A 24,572-nucleotide genomic window follows, 5' to 3' on the forward strand; every position below is an offset into this window, starting at 1 on the left:
TAGTTTCATTTTCTTTTATTGTTTGTAGTGTTCATTATTGTGTTTAAAAAGTGTTGCTGGTCACCTAGCTGACACATTAGAATCTGAGCATCCTAACGGTAACTACTACTTTTTCTCTGTAAACCTAAGTTCATCCCACAAACATTAGAAACGGACTAGATCCAAATTGAATTTAAAAATAAGAATCCCTCTACCATCAGTGTTTTCCTTTTGAAAAAGAAATCAGCTGGCAGCAGTTTACAGACTTTCAGACACAGAGACAGATTTTTCAGAGAAGGCAATGGTTTGAGACATACTAAAAAGGAAGGACAAGCCCTAGCTGGTTTGGCTCAGTGGATAGAGCTTTGGCCTGCCGACTGAAGGGTCCCTGGTTCGATTCCGGTTAAGGGCACATGCCCAGGTTTCAGGCTCAATCCCCAGGAGGCAGCTGATCAATGATTTCTTCTCATCATTGAACTATCTCCCTTTCTCTCTGAAATCAAAAATATATTTTAAAAAGGGGGGGGGATAGGAAGGGGAGGACAGAAAACTTGGAGACACCCTGGATTTTCACAATAAAATTTGGCTTTTTAGTACCATCACTTTTAGCTGAGTAGAAAACGCTTAGAATGCCCCCATAATGGCCGCATCTAAAAGAAACGGGTGTTAGCCCTTCATAAGTAACTGTGTGTGACATCATGACTACATCCCCTGTCAGATACTTGTGTCTAGGTTAAGCGTTTTCCCACCAAGTATTATTCCACTAAATACGCCCCCAAAATTAGGAGTAAATAAAAATTAGCAGACATTATCACAGATATCCCCTCCCCGTCATGCTAAGCTTTCAATTAAGTCTTCCTAAGGCAGCACGTTAAGGCTCCAAGGGCACACTGATAAAGGGCACAGTAGGAAAACTGCTGAAGTAATGCCATTTATTCATTAAAATGGTTCACATTATTTTTAAAAAATATTTTTGATTTAAGGGAAAAGGAGAAAAAGAATCATTGGTCAGTTGCCTCCTACACCCCCCACACGGGATCAAGCCCACAACCTGAGCATGCCCTGACCCGGAATTGAACCGTGACCTCCTGGTTCATAGGTTGACGCTCAACCATTGAACTATGCCAGCCAGGCTAAGAATACCTCAATTTATCTGGAGAATTACATAAGTTTAATATCAGTATAGAAGTTGATAGGGCATTTTATTTTTAAGTGTGATCCAAGACTAAAAGAGGTGTCCTTTCTTTTTAGATAAAACCACAGAAGATCCCTTTGCTATCACTGAACATACTGATCCAGTGAAGGTATATAGTCAATACTGAAATGCATGGCAACTTCCTGAAGAGGGCAAAAATAGCGAGAAAGTTCAAAGTGTTGCCAGTAGAAGGTGTTATAGAGTTAACAGACAACTGGTTAGTCTAACACTGATCCAAGTAATCTTAATATCTTATTTCTGGACAATGGAAAACTGTAGGAGTTTGCATAGTAAATCACCTAGTGAGAATTTGATCCTACAGTGAGAAACTTCTTTATAAATGCTACAAGGGCCAAGCTGCCATCCAATACTACACAAGCATATAAACTATATGAGAAGGCGCCATTGGAGGAATCATTAACACAAGAAATGTCTTCCCTCATCAGTTTAAAAGTGGGAAGAACTCATTTGATCAAATCCCTGTTTTAAATACATTAGCATGCCAGCCTAATTCTATAAGTAGCCAAATTATCAATAGGATTATGTCATGTGGAAGAAGTGTTGGTGCAGGAGATGTTTAAACTCTACCTTTGGTCCTAGGATAAACCAGGCAGTTAAATAATTTCAAAATGTGTAAGACAGACATTCTGAGATATCAAGGCTTGACAAATCACCATCACATAATCCACAAGCTCTACATATTATACAGCCACACAGGTGAGAACCAAATTCAGGTACCCTACAAGAGTGCTAAAATGTCACTCTGCAAAAGCTGCAATTTTCTATGACAGTTTGTCAGGTGGTCAGTCTTGTATTAGCCTGGATCCTTCTGCAATTGCTGTCTTGACCTTGAATTCTCACGTTCGATTTGAATGAGAGCCTAGGTCCGAGGAAGTGAAAGCCAACAACCGCTTACTCAACAGTGCATTGTGTCTCTTCAGGTATACTATTATGTCTCCTTGCTTTTCAATAATTTCTTCTAAACTTGAAATAGTCCTACAAAGAATCAAAATATTAATGGGTTACACATATTCACCAATACTCATTGGTCTCTTTGCAAATGGGTCCCAACCAGTTGAAAACTGGTGAAAGTACAGCATATTGCATTTGTTACCTTTTCGTAGATATTGTAAGCCAGGGCAATATCCCCAAATGAGATTCTTTCATTTAACTGGGCTTCACCACAGCTGAAAGGAAGTAGCATCAAACCTAATTCTAGCTCTGGCCCATATTGCTCAGTGAATAGAGCTTCAATCCACACAGCAAAGGGTTGTGTACCTGGGTTGCAGGTTCCATCCCTGGCCTGGGTCAGGGCACATTCGGAAGGCACCCAATCCATGGGTCTCTCTCACATTGATGTTTCTCTCTCTCTCCCTCTTCCTCCCTCCCTCCCTTCCTTCCACTCTCCCTAAAAATCAATGAAAAAAAAATATCCTTGGGTGAGGATTAACAACAACAACAAAACCACAAACCTAATTCTAAAGGCATAGATGTAGAGTCATAATCTCCAAGTAGAATGGTTTCTAGATTTTGGTGGGGTGGGGGGTGGGAGGGAGGAAATTATTTCTCTTTCAACTTTTATTCCCCACCCAAAGCTTACCTGAATCCAGTCTCTGAAGTAATATTGCTAGGGTAAGCATGGACTTTTTCTTCTTCAAGTATATCAGGCTGTGGTTTGGCTTTATTAAATTTTCGAACCTTCACTAAAATAATAAAGTCATTATTGTCAGGTTACCTAATTATAAAAAATATTTCTATTTCCATTTATTCAAATTACATGAATTGGCTACTTTCAAAACAGGTAATATCATAAAAATGCTTCACAAAGAGAAGCAATAGGTTCGTTTTTTTGATGTATTCAAACATTTGAAAGTTTATCATGTACCAAGCCTGTACTAAGCATGGGGAACACAGTGATCATTGCTATTATTGATTATAATAACCGGGATTATTTCTTTGTGGACTAAAAGCACAGAAGGCACAGGGGAACTATTTTACTGGAACTCATTCAGTTCTCAGAACCTCCCCCTTAGGTGGGTGCTTTTATTACTCCTTATTTTCTACAGTCAAGTCAAGTGCAGTCCAAGAAAGCTGGACAAATAGCCAGGGCTCTAATCTGGGAAGCAGGGCTCTGAAGCCTCTACTGTGGACACTATCCTATAATAAGAGCTACCAAACCAGAGAAAAATACAAATATACATTCCAGAACAGGATAAAAAGGACCATAAAGCAGAGCTTGCACAGGGGCTAGGACACCCCTGGAAAGCAGCCCCTTACTCAGCAGGAGTGATGTGCAGGTGAGGGGAGGTTCAGAGAGGAGGAAGAAGGTAGGGCTTGAGTTCAGCCTTGAAGGAAACCCGAAAGACTGGAGAAGGTGCTTTTTTGTTTTTTGGGGGGTGGGGGAGGGGGGTGGGAGGAAAGATCCAGAACAAATACTTAGGATCCTAAGAAGGGGAAAGATTGAGTGAGGATGTGTGTGAGAGTGTGTATTTTTTAATTAAGTATATACTAGTAAAAGTTACATTGAGATGATTAGCTTTAACACAGAACAAGATAGCTTTAGGAACAACAACAACAACAAAAAAAGCTATTTTACAAGGTAATATTTCAGTGTCCTAAATTTTCCATCTCCTGTCTGAAAGGAGGTAGTTAAGACTACACTTTTAGTAGAGTAGGGGCTTGGATACCACTAGCCCACCCAGAAAAACTCACTGCATATCAGCTTGAACTAAAAATATTTCTTTTATAAATAACTCAGTGAGCACTAGCCCAGGGTTCAAATATCTAGTGTTAAGTTAACAAGTGCTCTATTGTGTGTGTTTCATTGTCAGACATTCAAGGCAATAGTCATATAGAGTGAGACAAAAAGCCTACAAAGGTTATCAATAAACTGAGAGCTTTAAAAGAGAAGTGACAGAAAGTTCTTAAATGATTTATCCCAAAGCAACGTTGGCCTTAAGCAATTTTGCATGCATTATTTATGTACTTATTTTGTAGTTTGTTTCTTTTAATTGTAAATGCAAGATTTACATGTCAGCTGCCTTTGAGGAATCAAACATTGGTGGTCTTCTGGGAATTTTTTGTTTTATACTAGAAAGGCTTCACTTTAATTGACAGAAACTTGTGGATGACACACAACTAAAAACGAGGCTCACTGGTATCTTCCTGTGGATTTGAAATTAGAGAAGTCTGAATGTCAGCATTGAGAGATAAGGGTGCTCAACAGGTTCTCAGCTACATAGAAAAGCTTTGAGAACAACTTCCTTGTTCTCAAATGACAGGGGCTTCAAGCCGGTCTTTGTAAGAACAGCCTAGCTGTAGATCTCACCTGTGTAGATGAGCAGACATGTCAGGGAACAGATCAGTTCCAGAGCCAGGATGGCCAGAATGAGGTCAAGATACAACCTGCTGGGCTCTGGGAAGGAATGCTGTATGCACAGTGTGAGGAGGAGAGCAGTGTTGCCTGGAGGAGGAAATAACCACAGTATTAGCCAGAGCCCAGGTGACACCCCAAGGCCATGCCCACACCCACACCCCATTTATACAGAGAAGTGAAGGAAGTTGGAGGATAAAAACCAAAAATCTGCTCATCTTTTGAGGGGGGAATAAAGGTAAACAAAACATCAAAGAATTAATGATGTCTCCTAATACCAATATATAAGAAACTGAACTTTCTTAAAAACTAAGAAATGGTTTTTTGCTTCACAGGATTATTAACAATGACATTCCTTTGGGTCATCCTTTGTGCATTGTGGTTTTTAGAAATTTGCATTATCCCAGTTCTTCCGGGTTCATGGGTACTTGAGGAACCTAGTATCCATTCTGGCCACCACCTATGCTCATGGCAGACCTACACTGCCTTTAGGAGCATTGCGATGCTCCAGACACTTGGATGAAAATCCGGACATACTGTTAACCTTGGAGAAATGCCTGACTTCCTCTGCTCCTTGACTTTCCCATCTGAAAAATGGGGATAACTATATTTCTCACAGTGATATTGTTGTTTTTCATTTTTAAAAAAATATTTTTATTATTATTAATTTTAGAGAGGGAGGGAGAGGGAGAGAAGGACAGAAACATCAATGATGAAAGAAAATCATTGAGCAGCTGCCTCCTGCATGCCCCACACTGGGGATCAAGCCCTAAAACTGGGAATCGAACTGTGACCTTCTAGTTCATAGGTCAATGCTCAACCACTGAGCCACGCCGGCCTGGCTGTCTTTTTTTTTTCATTTTTAATAGTTTCTTTTGATATATTTCTTTTATATTAGTTTTTAAAATAAATTTTTATGGATTTTAGAGAGGAAGGGAGAAAGAGAGAGAGATAGAAATATCAGTGATGAGAGAAAATCATTGATTGGCTGCTTGATGCATGCCTTCCATGGAGGATCGAGCCCGAAACCCAGGCATGTGCCCTGACCAGAAATTGAACTGTGACCTCCTGGTTCATAGGTTGACACTCAATCCCTGATCCACCCAGCTGGACTCTATTAGTTCTTTTTATGAACTAAAGCCATTAATTTACTCTGACCCTGGACTCCTCCTATTTAAATTTGGGGAAATAATACTTGTCATACAACCCTGAGTTTAAAATGTATTTTAAAATGTTTTTATTCATTTTTAGAGAGAGAAAGTGAGAGGGATAGATAGATAGATAGATAGATAGATAGATAGATAGAAAGAAACATCGATGAGAGATAAACATCTTTTATCAGCTTCCTCCTGCATACCCACTACTGGGGATCAAACCAGCAATTCAGGCATGTGGCCTGACCAGGAATCAAATCAGTGACCCCTTGGTTCATGGGCTGATGCTCGACCATTGAGCCACACAGGCTGGACATTAAAATGTATTTGGATCTAAGGAATGAGGACAGATAAATTAGATAAATATTTTCAACTTATTTAGAAGAAAAGCCCCTTCTCCCATCTCCGTAAAATAAATACATTTTCTTCTCTAGAGAATAACAAAAGGTATCAGGATGAAGCTAATCAATATCCAGCAATACTCAGAGGTGGGCGGGTGGGTGATAAGAGATCAACCAAAGAAATTGTATGCATATATGCATAAACCATGCACACAGATAATAGGGTGGTGAAGGCCTGGAGTTGGGGGTGGGGGAGCGCCTAGGAGTTAATAGGGGAAAAAAGAGGACATATGTAATCCTTTCAACAATAAAGATTTTAAAAAATATATCCAACAATACTATCACATCTGATCTTAAAAATGGTTATACTCTTCTGATTAGCTGGAGCTTCTGTATCTTCTATGATTTACCTCTTTTTCTTCAAGTAAGAAAAAGATGCTTAAAGAAAAACAGAAACAAGGTGAATACCTGAACTTACTTAAAAACTAAGAAATGGTTTTTTGATATTCTGAATTCTTATATGAACAACATAAAAGTGATGCCATCTGCAATTAAACTAAGGGTCCAATTATTTAGAAACATTATGATTAAGGGTCACATTTTAAACAATAATTTGAAAGTCATTTTGGTGGACTCAAAATAACTATTTCCAGAAAATCTCTTATGATGGAACATTATTTTGGTTATAGAGCATATAAGGTCTTTCAGTAATTAAAAAAATAGATTTTTGCCCAGGCCAGTGCGGGTCAGTTGTTTTGAGCATGGTCCCATGCATCAAAAGTGGCAGGTTTGATTCCCAGTAGGTACATGCCCAGGTTTTGGGTTCAGTCCTCTGTTGGGGTGCCTTCAAGAGGCAACAGACGGATATTTCTCTTTCTCTCTTTCTCCCTCTCCCTCTCTCTCTCCCTCTCCCTCCCTCTCTCCCTCCCTTCCTCTCTCTCTCTCTCTCTCTCTCTCTCTCTCTCTCTCTCTCTCTCTCTCTCTCTCTCTCTTCTCTCTCCTCCCTTCCTCCCTCTCTAAAATCAATAAAAACACTTTTAAAAGTTTTTTGACCGCCCCCTCCACCCAAAGGTGATAGTGACACCTTCTGGCCAGGAGAGAGCACTACACATCAAAAGTCGAACATAAAATCTAGTTCTTCCTCAGGGAGCAAGCAGTAAATGTCGTCCCCTTCTGGATGAGCACAGTTCAGCCATCTCTATAAAAGGCTGCTTTCTCTGCTAGCAGGCCCTCATCTTCACTAAAAATGTCACCGAGTGGATGAACTTGCAGTTTGCAGTTTGCCCTTAAGTAAATGCACTAGCACAGAATAAAAATAAAAATTAAATTCTGTAATGCTGTTTTTTTTCTGGCAAAAAAAGTATTCATTTCTAATCTGGTTTAAAGATTTATTCTGGACTCACAATCAAATAGGGTATTTTAACATGATAGAAGCTTTATAATAACATTAAGGCAAAACTACCTACCTAAAGAAGCTCAGTTTAATTCCATTAAGCCTTTGCAATGTCCACAACAGTAAAGAAAAGCAGGCACTCATTATTCCAAATGCTGATATTGCCTTCATAATTTGCTTTTCTTTTTTCATTTTGGATAATGCATCTTATTATGTAACAGTTTCTCTCTTACTACAAGGAAAGTACCGAGTTTCATTTAAAATAAAGCAATTCCCTCTTCTTATCTTACAGGTATCAAATCACAGCAGCATTTCTATCTCCTTGAGATGAATAAGGAGATACAAATACATGGACACAGCAATACATGGATATCATGCTCATAATGAAGGAGAGCAGAAAATGCCACCTGAAAATGTAACTCTTTGACATAAGGATTACTTTAAGGATTATTTTTTAGGAACAGCAGACACAGGGAAAAAGCTCTGAAAACAGAGAAATTATCCATTTGTAAGACTGTCTCCCTCTCTGTACCAGGAAGAGAAGGATGATTCTAAATCTCAAGAAATTCTTATCAATGGAGAAGGCATCTACTTAAATCTGCTTAACAACTTTATTCTTGTTTTCTTTGCTTTTCCTGTAACCTCCCATAACTGCCTCCCACCCCAGCATCTTCTTTTGTCTTTAGTTGGAGATGGTATTTAAGGTAGTGGCTTGGGCCATTTTGGGGTGTTACAGTATCCTGAGTATCTATATATAGGAGGCATATATGTTATTAAACTTGTTTGTTTTTCTCCTGTTAATCTGTCTTTTATTACAGTGGGGGTCTCAGACAACTAACTGAAAAGTAGAGGAAAAATGATATTCCCTCCCCTATAATAACCAACACAGATTTCAAAGGAAAATGAAGCTAGTATATATTATAAGAAAAGCTTCAAGACATTTAGGTGATCCAAAATTTAGTGGCCACAACACATATCAGTCTCACAAAAAGGAGAATCTACAGTAAGTCCTGACTTAACTTTGTGAATAGGTTTCTGTGACATTAAGTAAAACACGTATAAAGAAACCAATTGACCATAGGCTATTGATATAAATAAGAGTTAAGTTCCTATGGCATCCCATCAACATTTTAACAAAATGATTTTGAATGAAATGACATTATTCAAGGACCTGCTGTATTTGATTATAAAATCAAGTCTTCAGATTTTCTTTTTTTCTTAAATGTTTTATTATCTAATGTTAACGATTACTCATTTATTTTTTTAATATATTTTATTGATTTTAGAGAGGAAGGGAGAGGGAGAGAGATAGAAACATCAATGATGAGAGAGAATCATTGATTGGCTGCCTCCTGCACACACCCCACTGGGGATCGAGTCCGCAACCCAGGCATGTGCCCTTGGCCGGAATTGAACTTGGGACCCCTCAGTCCGCAGGCCGACGCTCTATCCATTGAGCCAAACCAGCTAGGACCAGATTTTCTTTTTGTTGTAATTTTTGCTACTCAATGAAGCCAAAGACAAGCTGAGAGATACAATTGGGCTTACCAGTGGAGTGTATCATTAATGCAAGTCTTTTAAGATGCCTTGTCGATCGGTAGATCATGTGATAGCCTCGGTTTCTTGCTTTGCTGTGGTGATACTGAATGTAGCGCTCAAGAAGGAAATGCAGAATCCACAAAATAACTTTTCCAAGGATTATGACTGTTTGAACTTTCAGTGGGTTGGTGTAGTTTCCTGGGCACTTGTCCTCATTTGGATTAGGGTAAGAACAAAGCACACCTGTTAAAAATGCTAAAATAACAAACACAACCTGGTGGAAAGGAAAACAGTAGGTTTAATATTCAATATTTAGATTTCAGAAACATTATCACCATCCCACCACATACTCTTTATGCTTATGACATTTTGTTTTTAAATTTAATTTGATTTTTCCAGCAACTTTTAGCCCCTCTATGCTCCTCCACCACTGCAATTACTGCACTGTTGTCCAAGTCCATGATTTCTCTCCTTTATTTTCTTTTCTGCTCAATCCCTTCACTGCCTCTAAGTTTATGTTTCTGATATCCGATTTTTAAAAATAAGTTTAAAAAAAACTGCATTTTTACAAACTTTTAAAAAATATTTTTTTATTGATTTCAGAGAGGAAGGGAGAGGGAGAGAGATACAAACATCAATGATGAGAGAGAATAATTGATCGGCTGCCTACTGCATGCCCCCACTGGGGATCGAGCTCGAAACCCAGGCATGTGCACCTGACCAGAATCAAACCAAGGACCCTTCAAGTCCCGCAGGCCTATGCTTTTTTAATATATATATATATATATATATATATATATATATATATATATATTTCAGAGAGGGAGAGAGAAATATCAATGATGAGAGAGAATCACTGATCTGCTGCCTCCTGCACATACCCCATTGGGGATCAAGCCTGCAACCTGGGCATGTGCTCTTGACTGAAATCGAACCTGGGACCCTTCAGTCCACAGGCCGATACTATAGCTATTATAGAGCCAAACAAACTAGGGCTGTATCACATCTTTTTAATCCACTAATCCAGTGGTCGGCAAACTTCGGCTCATGAGCCACACGTGGCTCGTGAGACGCAGTTTGTCACTCTGTTGACTACCATTGCACTAATCTATTGACAGGCACTTGGGCTGTTTCCAGATCTTAAAAAAAGAAGAAGGATCTTTTACCCTTTGAGACAGCATGGAGGGATGTGGAGAGTATTATACTAAGCAAAATAAACCAGTCAGAGAAAGACAAGGATCACATGATCTCACTTACGGAATCTAATGCATAAAATAAGCTGCCAAACAAAATAGATCCAGAGACACTTGAATCATGCAACAGAATGAAAAATTTCAGGGGGTTGAGGGGGAGGGGGGCAGGAAGAGACTAACCAAAGAACTTATATGCATATACATATAACCCATGGACACAGACAATAGTGCAGTGAAGGCATGAGGAGAAAAAAGGGGACATTTGTAATACTTTCAACAATACAGATAAATTAGGAAAAAACAAAACAAAACAAAAAAAACATCACCTCTAGATGGATCGCTTTCTCGCGGCGAACTTACATGTATTAGCAGGAGAAGATGTGCTATAATGACCGTAGGAAGAGGATGGAATCTGGGTCTAAAATGAGCATGTAAGGGATAATGTGAAAGATGCTGGGTGTCCAAAAGGGGGTCATCTTCAACACTTTGGGATGGATCCAAGGAACCCTGGGGTGTAGGAAAGAGAAAGCAAGCTATAATTACCACTGTGTGGATTACTATGTTTCTAAGACAAATTTACTGAATTATAAAACTTTAAAAAGCATTATACAAGTTAGAGGGGAAAAAACATACTCCCTACCTAAAGCCAATTTTGAATATACATAAGCCTCTGTAACTTCTGTATACAAATTGGTAAAAACAACAATCATTAAAACAGGTAGAGGATGTCTTAATTCATTTATCTTCAAACAAGGTAATACATAATGAGACTAAAGCAAATAATTTTCTTCAAGCCCTCAGTACTTCGAGGTGAAGGCTTTATTCAGAGGTCTTAAAACAAACTTTCAGTTATAATAGAAATATTTTAGAGTGCTAACAGAAACAGAGCACCCTGAGAGACTTCAGTTTGTAGATGTCAGATTCTCAATGAGGACAACCACTTGCAATGTCACTGAAGTAGTTGGCAAAAGTTCAGCTGCTACTTTAAAAACCTACTTAATCATGTTTAACAGTATCGTCTTGACAGAACAGTACTGTCCAGTCTCTGATGCATACAACAATCTCTCAATGTCAGATTCTTAGCCAGTGTGGTCCAGTGGTTGAGCACTGATCGATGAACCAGGAGGTCACAGTTCAATTCCATCAGGATACATGCCCAGGTTGCAGGCTCAATCCCCAATGGGGGGCATGTAGGAGGCAGCCGATCGTTTATTCTTTCTCATTATTGATGTTTCTATCTCTCCCTCTCCGAAATCAATAAAAATTTATTTATTTTTTATTTTTTATTTTTTAATTTCTTTATTGATTAAGGTGTCACATATTTGTCCTCATCCCCCCATTCCCATCCCACACCCCTCCCCTTGGATGCCCCAACCCTCTGTTGAACTTAAGCATTGGTTAGGCTCATATGCATGCACACAAGACCTTTGGTTGATCTCTCCCCCCTCCCCCCACCCTCCCCTATCCTCCCTCTGAGGCCCGATAGTCCCATCGATGCCTCCTTGTTTCTGGTTCTGTTCTTGTTCATCAGTCTATGTTGTTCATCATTTCCCCTAGATGAGCGAAATCATGTGTCACTAGAGATATACTTATAAGAATTGAATGTGCGACGAGCAATAATAGTTATGCTGACAGGCAAATGAATCAGTCTGTAGTGAGTTTCTTTCTGGACCAACAGTTCTTTTGAGACCCAATATCAATGTCCACCAGTTCCCTATGAGAACATGTCGGCACTGACCCCTCAGCTCTGGATGGTGGACAAATGGTGGTAATGCCGGTCCGACTCCCTCTGGTTTGGTCTCGGCCGGACCCAGGGGCACTGATTCACCCGGATCCAGGGGCCCACGGCCTCACCCGGACCCGGGGCCAGGCTCACCCGGATCCAGGGGCCCACGGCCTCACCCGGACCCGGGGCCAGGCTCACCCGGATCCAGGGACCCATGGCCTCACCCGGACCCGGGGCCAGGCTCACCCGGATCCAGGGGCCCACGGCCTCACCCGGACCCGGGGCCAGGCTCACCCGGATCCAGGGGCCCGCGGCCCCCCCCGGACCCGGGGCCAGGCCAACCCGGATCCAGGGGCGCGCGGCCACACCCGGACCCGGGGCCAGGCTCACCCGGATCCAGGGGCCCGCGGCCTCACCCGGACCCGGGACCAGGCCCACCCGGATCCAGGGGCCCGCAGCCCCACCCGGACCCGGGGCCAGGCCCACCCGGATCCAGGGGCCCGCGGCCTCACCCGGACCCGGGACCCAGGCTCACCCGGATCCAGGGGCCCACGGCCTCACCCGGACCCGGGACCCAGGCTCACCCGGGTCCAGGGGCCCACGGTCTCACCCGGACCCGGGGCCAGGCCCACCCGGATCCAGGGGCCCACGGCCCCACCCGGACCCGGGGCCAGGCCCACCCGGATCCAGGGGCCCGCGGCCCCACCCGGACCCGGGACCCAGGCTCACCCGGATCCAGGGGCCCACGGCCTCACCCGGACCTGGGGCCAGGCCCACCCGGATCCAGGGGCCCGCGGCCTCACCCGGACCCGGGACCCAGGCTCACCCGGATCCAGGGGCCCACGGCCTCACCCGGACCCGGGACCCAGGCTCACCCGGATCCAGGGGCCCGCGGCCTCACCCGGACCCGGGACCCAGGCTCACCCGGATCCAGGGGCCCGCGGCCTCACCCGGACCCGGGACCCAGGCTCACCCGGATCCAGGGGCCCGCGGCCTCACCCGGACCCGGGGCCAGGCTCACACGGATCCAGGGGCCCGCGGCCTCACCCGGACCCGGGGCCAGGCTCACCCGGATCCAGGGGCCCACGGCCTCACCCGGACCCGGGACCCAGGCTCACCCGGATACAGGGGCCCACGGCCTCACCCGGACCCGGGGCCAGGCTCACCCGGATACAGGGGCCCACGGCCTCACCCGGACCCGGGGCCAGGCTCACCCGGACCCGGGACCCAAGCTCACCCGGAGCCAGGGGCCCACGGCCTCACCCGGACCCGGGACCCAAGCTCACCCGGAGCCAGGGGCCCGCGGCCTCACCCGGACCCGGGGCCAGGCTCACCCGGATCCAGGGGCCCACGGCCTCACCCGGACCCGGGACCTTGGCTCACCCGGATCCAGGGGCCCGCGGCCTCACCCGGACCCGGGACCCAGGCTCACCCGGATCCAGGGGCCCGCGGCCTCACCCGGACCCGGGACCCAGGCTCACCCGGATCCAGGGGCCCGCGGCCTCACCCGGACCCGGGGCCAGGCTCACACGGATCCAGGGGCCTGCGGCTTCACCCGGACCCGGGGCCAGGCTCACCCGGATCCAGGGGCCCACGGCCTCACCCGGACCCGGGGCCAGGCTCACCCGGATCCAGGGGCCCACGGCCTCACCCGGACCCGGGGCCAGGCTCACCCGGACCCGGGACCCAAGCTCACCCGGAGCCAGGGGCCCACGGCCTCACCCGGACCCGGGACCCAAGCTCACCCGGAGCCAGGGGCCCGCGGCCTCACCCGGACCCGGGGCCAGGCTCACCCGGATCCAGGGGCCCGCGGCCTCACCCGGACCCGGGACCCAGGCTCACCCGGATCCAGGGGCCCGCGGCCTCACCCGGACCCGGGACCCAGGCTCACCCGGATCCAGGGGCCCGCGGCCTCACCCGGACCCGGGACCCAGGCTCACCCGGATCCAGGGGCCCACGGCCTCACCCGGACCCGGGGCCAGGCTCACCCGGATCCAGGGGCCCGCGGCCTCACCCGGACCCGGGGCCCAGGCTCACCCGGATCCAGGGGCCCGCGGCCTCACCCGGACCCGGGGCCAGGCTTACCCGGACCCGGGACCCAAGCTCACCCGGAGCCAGGGGCCCACGGCGTCACCCGGACCCGGGACCCAAGCTCACCCGGAGCCAGGGGCCCGCGGCCTCACCCGGACCCGGGGCCAGGCTCACCCGGATCCAGGGGCCCACGGCCTCACCTGGACCCGGGACCCAAGCTCACCCGGAGCCAGGGGCCCGCGGCCTCACCCGGACCATGGCCAGGCTCACCCGGATCCAGGGGCCCGCGGCCTCACCCGGACCCGGGGCCCAGGCTCACCCGGATCCAGGGGCCCGCGGCCTCACCCGGACCCGGGGCCCAGGCTCACCCGGATCCAGGGGCCCGCGGCCTCACCCGGACCCGGGGCCCAGGCTCACCCGGATCCAGGGGCCCGCGGCCTCACCCGGACCCGGGGCCAGGCTCACCCGGACCCGGGACCCAAGCTCACCCGGAGCCAGGGGCCCGCGGCCTCGCCCGGACCCGGGGCCCAGGCTCACCCGGATCCAGGGGCCCGCGGCCTCGCCCGGACCCGGGGCCCAGGCTCACCCGGATCCAGGGGCCCGCGGCCTCGCCCGGACCCGGGGCCCAGGCTCACCCGGATCCAGGGGCCCTCGGCCTCGCCCGGACCCGGGGCCCAGGCTCACCCGGATCCAGGGGCCCGCGGCCTCGCCCGGACCCGGGACCCAGGCTCACCCGGATCCAGGGGCGCATGGCCTCGCCCGGATCCAGGGGCACGTGGCCTCACCCGGACCCGGGGCCCAGCCTCACCCTGACCCAGTTCCCAGCCTCACCCGGACCCAGGGGCACGCGGCTTCACCCGGATCCGGGACCCAGCGGAGTTTCGTCTTCTTGATCCCAATTCCTGTTGGTCAATTCCCTCTCAGCAATTCCTTCGGCCATTTTCTCAGAGTTCCAGGGCAGCCACCGCAGAACTCGTTGGGCGGCGGGCTCGGCAAAGCTCCGGTGTGCCCGGTGCGCGGCGGCGGGCTGGTCCGGGGTGGCTGCGTCGGCCCTTGGGTCTGCAGCGGTGGCCTGTCGCCGAGCGTGCGCACCTGGCCGCTTCCGGGGCGTTGAGATTCTTGAAGGACTCGGAGGTCAGCAAGCGCGTAGTCTCCCGCCCCATGTCTCCCAGGGGCTCGTCTGTCCGTGCTCGGCAGCGAGTGAAGCCTTCCCCTCAGCCGGAGACCGCTGGGGGAACTGCGCCGAGCACGTTCCAGGCCGCCATTGTGTCGCCTGAGCCGTAGTTTTTAAAGTGTGGTCTTTGGGTCACCGGCATCAGCTTCATCCCGCGTACCCCTCTCTTTTATTCTAGTTGTATAGCATCCGCTCAGTTAGCCCTCCTGTGGTTCTGGATGGTGTCCGCTCCGCTCTCCCGTTGTAGTCTCAAAACCGTTGTGGTAGGCAGCAATCAGGCTTCTGCCCTATGCCTCCATCTTGGTCCTTGTTTGTATAGTTAAGTCTTGATTGTTGTTGGTGTCACTGGGAGGAATTGTCCTCCAGGCCTATTGGCCGTGCGGACCCTCTGTATCTATAAAGGAAGAGTTGCTGTGCGGGAGACACGCCTATGTGCCGGGTCTTGGTGCAGCAAGGCTTCGGCGCTCACTGCGTCTGCCTCTTGAATGTGTCCCTTATGGGAGTGGTCGAAATCTGATGTCATCTCACACCGACCACTAGATGCCTTCGTTTCTGGGTCTCCAATGGAGTGTAGGTCAGCTACTGCCTGTGGCCCCTCAGCAGGAATTATAGCATCCCTTATATTCGTGACCTGTTTCAGTGTCTTCCCCTTTTGGCTGCCTCCCTATCGCTCAGCTTCCCCAATCTCCCTAGGTGGTCGCTCTTGATACCCCCCTTTGTGGGCTGAGTGCAAAGTCTTGGTGTTGTTAAGCCTTGATTGCTGTTGGTACACTGGGAGGATGTGACCTCCAGTCCAATTGGCTGTGAGGATCAGCTGTGTCTATGCCGGGAGACAGCCCCATTCAACTAGACTTGCAAAATTGTAAAAGCCTCTGTGTTCAGCTTGGATGGGGCGGAGTTACAGGGCGGAGCCTACCGCCTTGGCTTCCCGTCAGCCCCGCCCTATGAGGTTCCTGTGTCTCAGTGTCCCTCTGTACTCCCAGCAAACACCTCTGAGAGAAAAGCGCCCTGGAGTTTCGCGCGCTGCCAAACAGTCTAGTTTCTCCCCCAATGAATCTGGATTCCCAGATTCTCTCCCGGAACTGGGTTTCCGTGTAGTCAGAATTGGGGCTCACCTCAGTCTGGCGCTTTTGTCTCCTTCCCTCCAGGGCGACTCAGCGGCACAGTCAACAGCCCATCCTCCGCGCACAATCCTGTGTGCGCCTCCGGTGCTCTGCTCTTCGCCGCCTCTCTGCATCTCTGCCTTACAGCCCAGCTTTCCCCAGTATGAGCATGGCTTCCCCGGGTCTTTCCCGGAACTGGGGTTCAGTGCAGTTGGAACTGGGGGTTCAGCACAGTCCGGAGCTTTTGTCTCCTTCCCGCTAGGGCAATCCAGCGGCACAGGCAACAGACCCTCCTCTGCGCACATTCCCGTGCGCGGCTCCGGCGCAGCTCCTCTGTGTCTCTGTCCCACAGCCCAGACTCCCCCAGCATGAGCCTGGCTTCCCAGGGTTTTGCCGGGCACTGGGGTTCAGTGCAGTCGGAGCTGGGGTTCAGCACAATCTGGCGCTTTTATCTCCTTCCCGCCAGAGAACGCCAGCCAGGCGGCCAGCCGCCCCTTCCTCTCCGGCTCCGGCTTCCCCGCACGTGCGCGGGCTCGTGTCTCCGCCCGTGTCTCCATACCTCAAGCTTTTACGGCTTCTCTGATTTTCCTTGTGGTTTTCTTTTTCCTTCTAATTGTGCGCATTTCAGTCAGCCAGCTTTCCTGTGGTTCTGGATGATGTCCGTTTTGACTTTTAGTTGTGTTTTTGATATTGTTGTGCCCGGCTGTAGGTTAGGTGTTTAACCTATGCCGCCATCTTGGTTTTTCTCAAAATTTATTTTTAAAAAAAGATTCTTAGGGAAAATTGTTATATAAACTTAAGACACAGTCAAAAGGAGATTACATTTTCATTGGGGAGGCCAGGGTAAAGGCATGCAGGACTAAACAACATGCAATAGAATATAGTGCACAGGATACTATAGGGGGGTAATAAATTAGCAAATGAATAGCACAGATAATGCAACAAATTTAGGTTTTCATGTCTTAATTTGCAAAAGGGAAGCTGGAGAATAGAATTAGGAGACAGAAGATAAGGGCTTTCTACTTTGGAAGGGGTAGAGGATGGTATGTTGGTCACTAGGATTAGATAGATAATTCAGTAATGTGGGGCTTTGATTTCCAATCTTAGGCATTCAATGCTGCTCCACAATTTTTAAAATCCTCACCCAAGATATCTTTCCACTAGTTTTAAAGAGGGAAAGAGAGAGAGAAAAACATCAATGTAAGAAACAAATGGTTGCCTCTCAAACTCTCCAGGACCACTGGGGATCAAACCCACAATCTCAGTATGTGTCCTGGCTGAGAATTGAACCCACAACATTTTGGTGTATGAGACCACACTCCAACCAACTGGGCCACCCAGCCACGCCACTGGTCGGCAATTTTTAAAGTTCAATGCCTAGATAGTTTCCTGTTTTGTTTGCCAAAACTCATGGTACAATTCTGATTACTTCTATTCTTTTCAAGACTCCTTTGCCTCTGGCTCTTTCTCGGTCAGCAGATGTTCTAGTTTCCACAGCTCTTTCCTTAGCTAATGTCCATGTAGCCTTCCAGGCTCAGTTGGGACAATTCCCATGGGTAGCCTTCCTGGGCAGCCAAGCATCTGGATCATGCCACCCCGCCCAGTCTTCCCAAACATTTGGTGCTGACCTCCTCTAGCATACTATCCTGTGATGGTCTTCTTACTATTATGTCTTTCCCAATAGACTTTATGAGACCCACTTCCTATGTCTTTGTAATGCTAGTACCTGTGGTCGGCACTCAGGGAATACATGATGAATGAATGAACGTTCCAAACTGTCCTGGCAGTGTTCCCTCACTCAGTTATGGTATCATCATAATCAGAAGAGATTATCAAGAGCTGTAGGGACCATCAACAGTAAGTGCTGTGGTTAAGGGCAGGCTCCCAAGACAAACTACCTGGGTTCAAATGTAAGTTCTACTGCTTCCTCGCTAAGGACAAGCTACTTCATCCCTCTGTGCTTCAGTTTCCTGATCTCTAAAAGGAGAATAATTATAGCACCTGCTTCGTAGTTTTGTTGGGAAGATTAAATAAGTAACTACACATAAAAGTCCTTAGAACACTGATAGGTACAGAGTAAGCAATCAAAAAATATTAGCTACTATTATCTCTATTGGTTATGCTTATATGCATGTAGCTACTATTATCTCTAATTCTTGCTTTTCCATTGATAATATTCATTACCATGTAATATTCATTACCATATAATATTCATTATATAATATGCATTGCCATATAATACAATATTCATTACCATTTTAACTCCCAAATCGGTTCTTTCCTCTGTTCTCACTATCTCCGTCAAGGCTCTCATCATTTTTCATGGCCTATGCTAATACCTTCCAATCTCTAGACCTTAGCAATTCTCTCACTGCAGAGTTCTTCCAAAACAAACATTCACATTTCTCTCCCCCAAACCTTGGGTACCTCCCCATTATCCACAAAGTCCAAACACTTTGTCTGGCTATGTGCTTTACAATCCATCCCCAAGTTACTTTCCAGGATTTTCCTCTCACCACCTTCCTCCCTCCCTCCTGATGCCAGCTGCTGTGCCGCCACCTTTCAAATACCTGTCCCAGCAAAAATGCTGTCTTCTCTGATGCCTCAACACTGTTCCTACTGCCCTTTACACCTGACATTGTAGTTTCCATATCTACAAGTTTGACATGGTTCTATTTTATATCTTCCACTAGTAGCCCGTTTGTACGAAGATTCGTGCAATAGACCTTCATTCACCTGGCTGCCTGCACCAGTTTTCTGCCGGCACTGGGGACCCAGGCCTTGGCTGTGGCCACCGCCTTCTGCCTTCTTTCAGGGTCGGGGCTTGGCCCCGGGCGGTGGCCTTGGGCTCGGCCACACCCAGCATCCCTGCTAGGGATCGCAGGAGCCGACCCCCAGTGGTTTCCAGCGATCCGTGCAGGCTCCCCGCTGGTGCCCAAGGCCGGGAAAGCCTCCGCCCGAGGGTTTCCCGGCCTTGGGCTCCGCCACACCCCAACATCCCTGCAACGGTTTCCTGGTGGGCGTGGTTGGTGGGCGTGGCTTGGGCGTAGCGAAGGTGCGGTCAATTTGCATATTTGTCTATTATAAGGTAAGATGTGTCTTTAAAACCTTTACAACACAAAGAAAACAGTTATAATTTTTAATGTCTGTTATTTCTAGTATGAGAATGTCATTTCTGGATCAGTTTCAATGGACTTATACACCTCTCTTTTATAGCTTACTAGAGGCCCAGTGCATGAATTTGTGCACAGGAGGGGTCCAGCTGGCCCAGCCCAAATCAGGGCAGATTGGGGCCGGGTCTGTCGGGAGGAGGAGACAGCGGGAGGTTGGCCAGCTGGTCCACCCTGATCAGCCAATCAGGAACGGGATGGCTGGGGGAAGGGGCTGAGGGCGATTGGCCAGAGGGCTATGCCCCTAGTTGGGGTGGGGGGGCGGAGCTGGCTGGGGGGAGGGACTACGGGCCAATCGGGTTGGTGCAGGCTGATTGTGGGTGGGGCCAGCCGAATAGGGTCGGGGGGCCAATCAGGGACCAGCGGCCTGGGGTAGGGGCCATGGGTGGTTGGCCGGCCACGGGGAGGGGCTGCAGGAGGTTGGCTGGCTGGCCGGCCCCGCCCCTTGATCGGGAGGTTCGCTGGCTGCAGTGGGCATCATAGTGACTGGTCGTTATGGCATTTCAGTCGCTGGATTTTTATATATATATATATATATATATATAGACTAGAGGCCCTGCTTGAAGTCACACGAGGCCCAGACTGGTGGCGCCGGCGGGACCCACACTCCATACATGAGTAGCTTGCTGCTGCTTGCTTCAGCTGCTTGCCGCTTGTAGCGTAGCTCGCACCCTGCACCCCACCCTCTGCCGCTAGTAGCCCTCCTCCGCTCTTAGCTCTCTGCCACTAGTGGCTCGTGTCCCACCTGCCAAGAGAGCCACGAGCCCCGCCCTGCTGCTGTGAGTGGCTCTCGGGCCGGGGGGAGGGGCGGAGAGGTGCTCCATGCACCTCCTAGTGACTGGTCATTAGGTTGTTCCAGCGTTCCAGCATTCCGGCCACTGGCCTTTTATAATATAGATGATACTGAGCACAAGACATTGAAGTTGTTGGAATAGGTGTGTTTCATAAGGACAGAACTCTGTACTGTATTATGTTCTTTGTAACTTTAGCACTAGATATATAGCTTAAAGCGTGTGTGGAATGAATAAACTATACCCCAACTTCTTGAAAAGATGGGGCCTGGGAGCTTAAACTAAAGCCAGAATTGAGACCTTAACTGTAAAACAAGAATCTACAGTAAGACCTCACCTAACATCGTCGATAAGTTTTGTAACTTTAAGTAAAATGAAATATAATGAAACCAATTTTACCATAGGCTAATTGATATCAACCAGAGTTAAATTCCTAAGACATCTCATCAATGCTAACTGAGGAACTATTGTACTCTATTCATCTTCCATTTCATGCTCCTTCTCCTCTAGCCTGAATGAGCTTTCTGGAATGCCCACAAATACATACACACTTTTCTCTTTTCAGAATCCAACTCATCTTTCAAAATCCCAGCCAAACAAAACTTACGTTCTCTATAAAACTTGTCCAGACCAGTGTTTTCTTTCTACTTTAAAACATACTACCCTTAATATTTAGTTGGAATATTTCTTATGCTGCCTTATATTATTTTCCCTGGCTACATTGAAGGAGTCCACTACAGTGTATTCACTCTATCTCTCATTTGATGTTCAATAAATACATGATGCCTGTATCAAATACACTGTCCAATGGATCTAACAGGAAATATAGTAAAACCATACAAATAGCACCCCAACATTCTCTAATTCACATCTGCAAGTGAAAGGTGGAGGGAAGATGCCTCCTGAATACAAATAATTTCATTTTCACTATTGATAACTACATTCCTCCCTGGAGAAGATATCTCTTTTTTTGCCCACACCATATGGGTCCTTTCAGAGGCCCGGGTGTTCATCTACCCTATTTCAGAGAAGTCCCAACTTTCCCTAAGTTAGCCAGAGTTGGTTTCACTGTTTGCAATCAATTAACCTTAACTAAAAAAAAGCCTTCCCCTCTTTTAAGTCATTGAAGTGTCTGAGCCTATGACATGGCTGATAATTTTTAACATTTTACTGAATAGTAGAATTCATATCCACAAAAATACCAAAGCAGGCAACTTGCTCAGATTGAAAGTGATCTAGCTATGTAATTGTTGGTGAAACAGATTTCTAGGATTGTACTCATTCTAAAGCTAAAAGCTACAGATCCAGAACCCTGGTAGCTTAGCATCAGCTAAGAAGCATTTACTGCATGCATTTTTCTAAGTCTCTCATTTTACTTATTCTTTTTATTTTCACACACTGTCAGTTCATACATCCCATCCTTAAAAATTTAGGGAAAAAATCAATTTTTTCTTTAAATATATGAGTCTCAAATCTACTTCCAGGTTTTACAGTTAGTGTTCCATTATCTCCGCTGGGGGAAAAGGAGGAATTTTTAGTCTTACTAGAAACCGTTTGGTCATTATTTAGTCAAGATAATACAACTATGGTCACTATTTACCAAAGAATCTTACCTCTTGTAGGGCTGGAACTGTGTTTCATATGTCTTGCCTGATGGACCTCATTCAGTGATAGGATTGCAGTAATATTTCTATTAATTTACTAATCTAAATTAATGCTTTAATGTAACTGTCAACTTTGCATTTTTGAAAGTCAGTAATTTTATTCTGTGCCCATAGGGTAACTCAGTTAATTCTGGGCATAAATATGTTTCCCCTAAAAATGTTTTTATATACTTCAGAAAATATTTTTTGCAATTATGCTATCACTCCGTACACTGTAAAATAGGGAATTTTTTTTTTTTTTTTTTTTTTTTAGTAATCTGGTTTGGATCCATCTAAAGGAGACTCATTAGTCCTTTCATTCCTACTATACCTGCCTAAATTCAAAACATCCCATTGTTTTTCCCCAAAGTCGGTTTTCTGTTGCTGATAGCGACAGGTCTGCCCGTGGGACGCGGGCGGCTGGCCTGCCGGTAGCGGCCGCTCCAGGTCCACACCACCGCCCTTCAGAGACAAGGGAGGGGCCCGCAAGGAGGGGAGATTCGCCCCAGGCGCCCCAGGGGATAGAGCGGGGCCCAGCGGCCGTGCGCCCAGGACCCGCCCGGAGCCACGGCTGTCAGGCCAGGCGCGCGTCAGGTGAAGCTCTCAGTTCCGGGATCACAGATGCGCCAGGCACGTGGGCTGGGCACCCGCCGGGGACCCGGAACCCGCGCAGCCACCACCCGGCGGAGACCCGGGACAATAAGGCCGTGGCCGGCCGGTCGCCGACCCCACCCCACCTGGACGCCTTCTATCACCCCGCGCCCCCGGCCAGCCCCGCGCAGGAAGCACCGCCTCCCGCCGGGGACGCAAGGGGTGAGGGTGGCTTCCCCGCGCAGTCTCCGCCCAGCGCGCCCAGTACAGGAAGAAGGGGGTTCCGGGGCCAGCCGCCCGCCACCTTCGTGCACTCACATCTTCCAGCCTGCCCCCCGCAGCCATTTCCCGACGCTTGAGGCCGAAGCCCGGGCCTGCCCGGCCCCTCCACCTGTTCACAGGCGCAGTGGGCCCGGGAAATTGCCACCTTCAGGGACCTGCCCGCCCCCACTCCAGACACACCCGCTCGGGCGCCTGCCCCGCCTCCGGTCCTCCCGGGGCCCCGCCTCCTCACTCCCGATTGGTCGAGGCAGGGGGAGGGGCGTGTCCCGCCCCGAAGACCGGACCCGGGGGCCGCAGCTGCCGCGTGACCTCGGTTCCTAGGGATTCCCTCCTCTGCTCAGGTCCGCTGTTGGCCAGAGACTTGGGCGTTAAAGGATGTATTACAAGTCCAAGAATTTAAATGTTTTCGGCCGCTCCTTGCTTCTTTTTCACACGTTTACTCTTTTCATTCTTAGTTTTTGTTTGCAGGCATAGCTCCATGCGTAATTAGAACATGTAGCAGAATTTTAGAGTTCCCATTTTGAGCTCAAACACCAGTAGAGGGGCGCGAACAGAATCAAGATTCTAATCCCTATGACCATATTCACAGATGTCTCCACTGGGCATGAGTAAAGAAACCAAATTAGAGGTCAGTCTCACAGGCTTTGCCCATCAGTAGCTCCCTCTTCTGGCTCTGATTCAGTTCTGAATGAGCAGACTTGACGCTGTGTCAGGAGAGTCTGAGTCTTTCCTTGTGTAACACTTCTAGGAGTAAACAGTTTTACCCTTTGTCAACTTGAGCTGTATATTCTTTTAAATAAGTATTCCCCAGTTGATGGATTATTTAGTGAGTGATATTGGGGAAAATAGCTAGTCATTTGGAAGAAAATAAAGCTGGATCACTCCCACATTCCTTAAGCCAAAGTAAATTTCTAATACTGTAGTTCAGAGATTTAAACATAAAAATGAATCGACAGAGGTTCTAGAAAAAAAATCATAGTTTTACAGTAAAGACTATTCATGCATGACCCCGAACCCAGAGGAACTAAAGAAAAAAGTGTGCCCTGCAGTTTGGCTCAGTGATAGTTGGCAGGAGGATGGAGTCCTTCCCCAGGAGGGGGCATGCAGGAGGCAGCCCACCAATGAGAGCTGGAAACCGGCATGTGCCCAGACTGGGAATCGAACTGTGATCTCTTGATTCATGGGTCAAAGCTCAACCACTGAGCAACACCGTCTAGGCTTAAAAAGTTTGGAATACACACAAAACTGCTTATCATCAAATTGGAAAGAAAGAAGTAAGATCATTCAAAAAAAGGCATGATGTTACATATAAAGAATACCTTAAAGAATCCACTAATAAAGAGTTTGGCAATTCTTCAAAAAGCTAAACATAGAATTACCATAAGACCCAGCAATTCCAATCCTAGGTATATATTCAAAGGAATTGAAAGCAGACACTTGTATTGCCAATGTCCATTACAGACTTGTTTACAAGGTCCAAAAGGTGGAAACAATTCATGTCCATCAATAGACAAATAGATTTTTAAAAATGTAATATACTATCCAGTCATAAAAAGGAACGAAGTTCTGATACTTGCTACAACACAGATAAACCTTGAAATTATTATGCTAAATGAAATAAACCAGATACAAAAGGAGAAATATTATGTAATTCCACTTATATGAAATATCTAGAATAGACAAGTTCTTAGAGATGGGAAGTAGATAGAGGTTACCTAGGGCTGGGAAAGATGGAAGTGAGAGATTATTGTTGAATGGTAAAGATTTCTGTTTAAAAAAATAAGATTTCTGTTTGAGGTAATGAAAATTGGAGGAAATAAATAGTGGTGATTATTGCACAGTATTATAAATGCAATTAATGCCACTGAATCTTATACTTGGTGGCTCTTGCTGG

The 24,572-nt window shown here is 47.4% G+C and overlaps 1 protein-coding gene across 1 annotated transcript; it reads right to left on the reverse strand.

Annotated features, from left to right (window-relative positions):
• Positions 1 to 897: 897 nt before the first annotated feature.
• TMEM192 (transmembrane protein 192) lies at positions 898 to 22,871 on the reverse strand. Its single transcript, XM_079772552.1, has 6 exons — positions 22,715 to 22,871; positions 10,528 to 10,674; positions 8,984 to 9,248; positions 4,503 to 4,637; positions 2,775 to 2,877; positions 898 to 2,170 (listed from the first exon to the last, which is right to left on the reverse strand). The coding sequence occupies exons 1-6, from the start codon at positions 22,739 to 22,741 to the stop codon at positions 2,032 to 2,034; spliced, it is 816 nt and encodes a 271-aa protein (XP_079628678.1). The 5' UTR covers positions 22,742 to 22,871; the 3' UTR covers positions 898 to 2,031.
• Positions 22,872 to 24,572: the final 1,701 nt, after the last annotated feature.

The sequence above is a fragment of the Cnephaeus nilssonii genome (genome assembly GCF_951640355.1).
Source record: "Cnephaeus nilssonii genome assembly, chromosome: 5".
NCBI lineage: Eukaryota > Metazoa > Chordata > Mammalia > Chiroptera > Vespertilionidae > Cnephaeus > Cnephaeus nilssonii.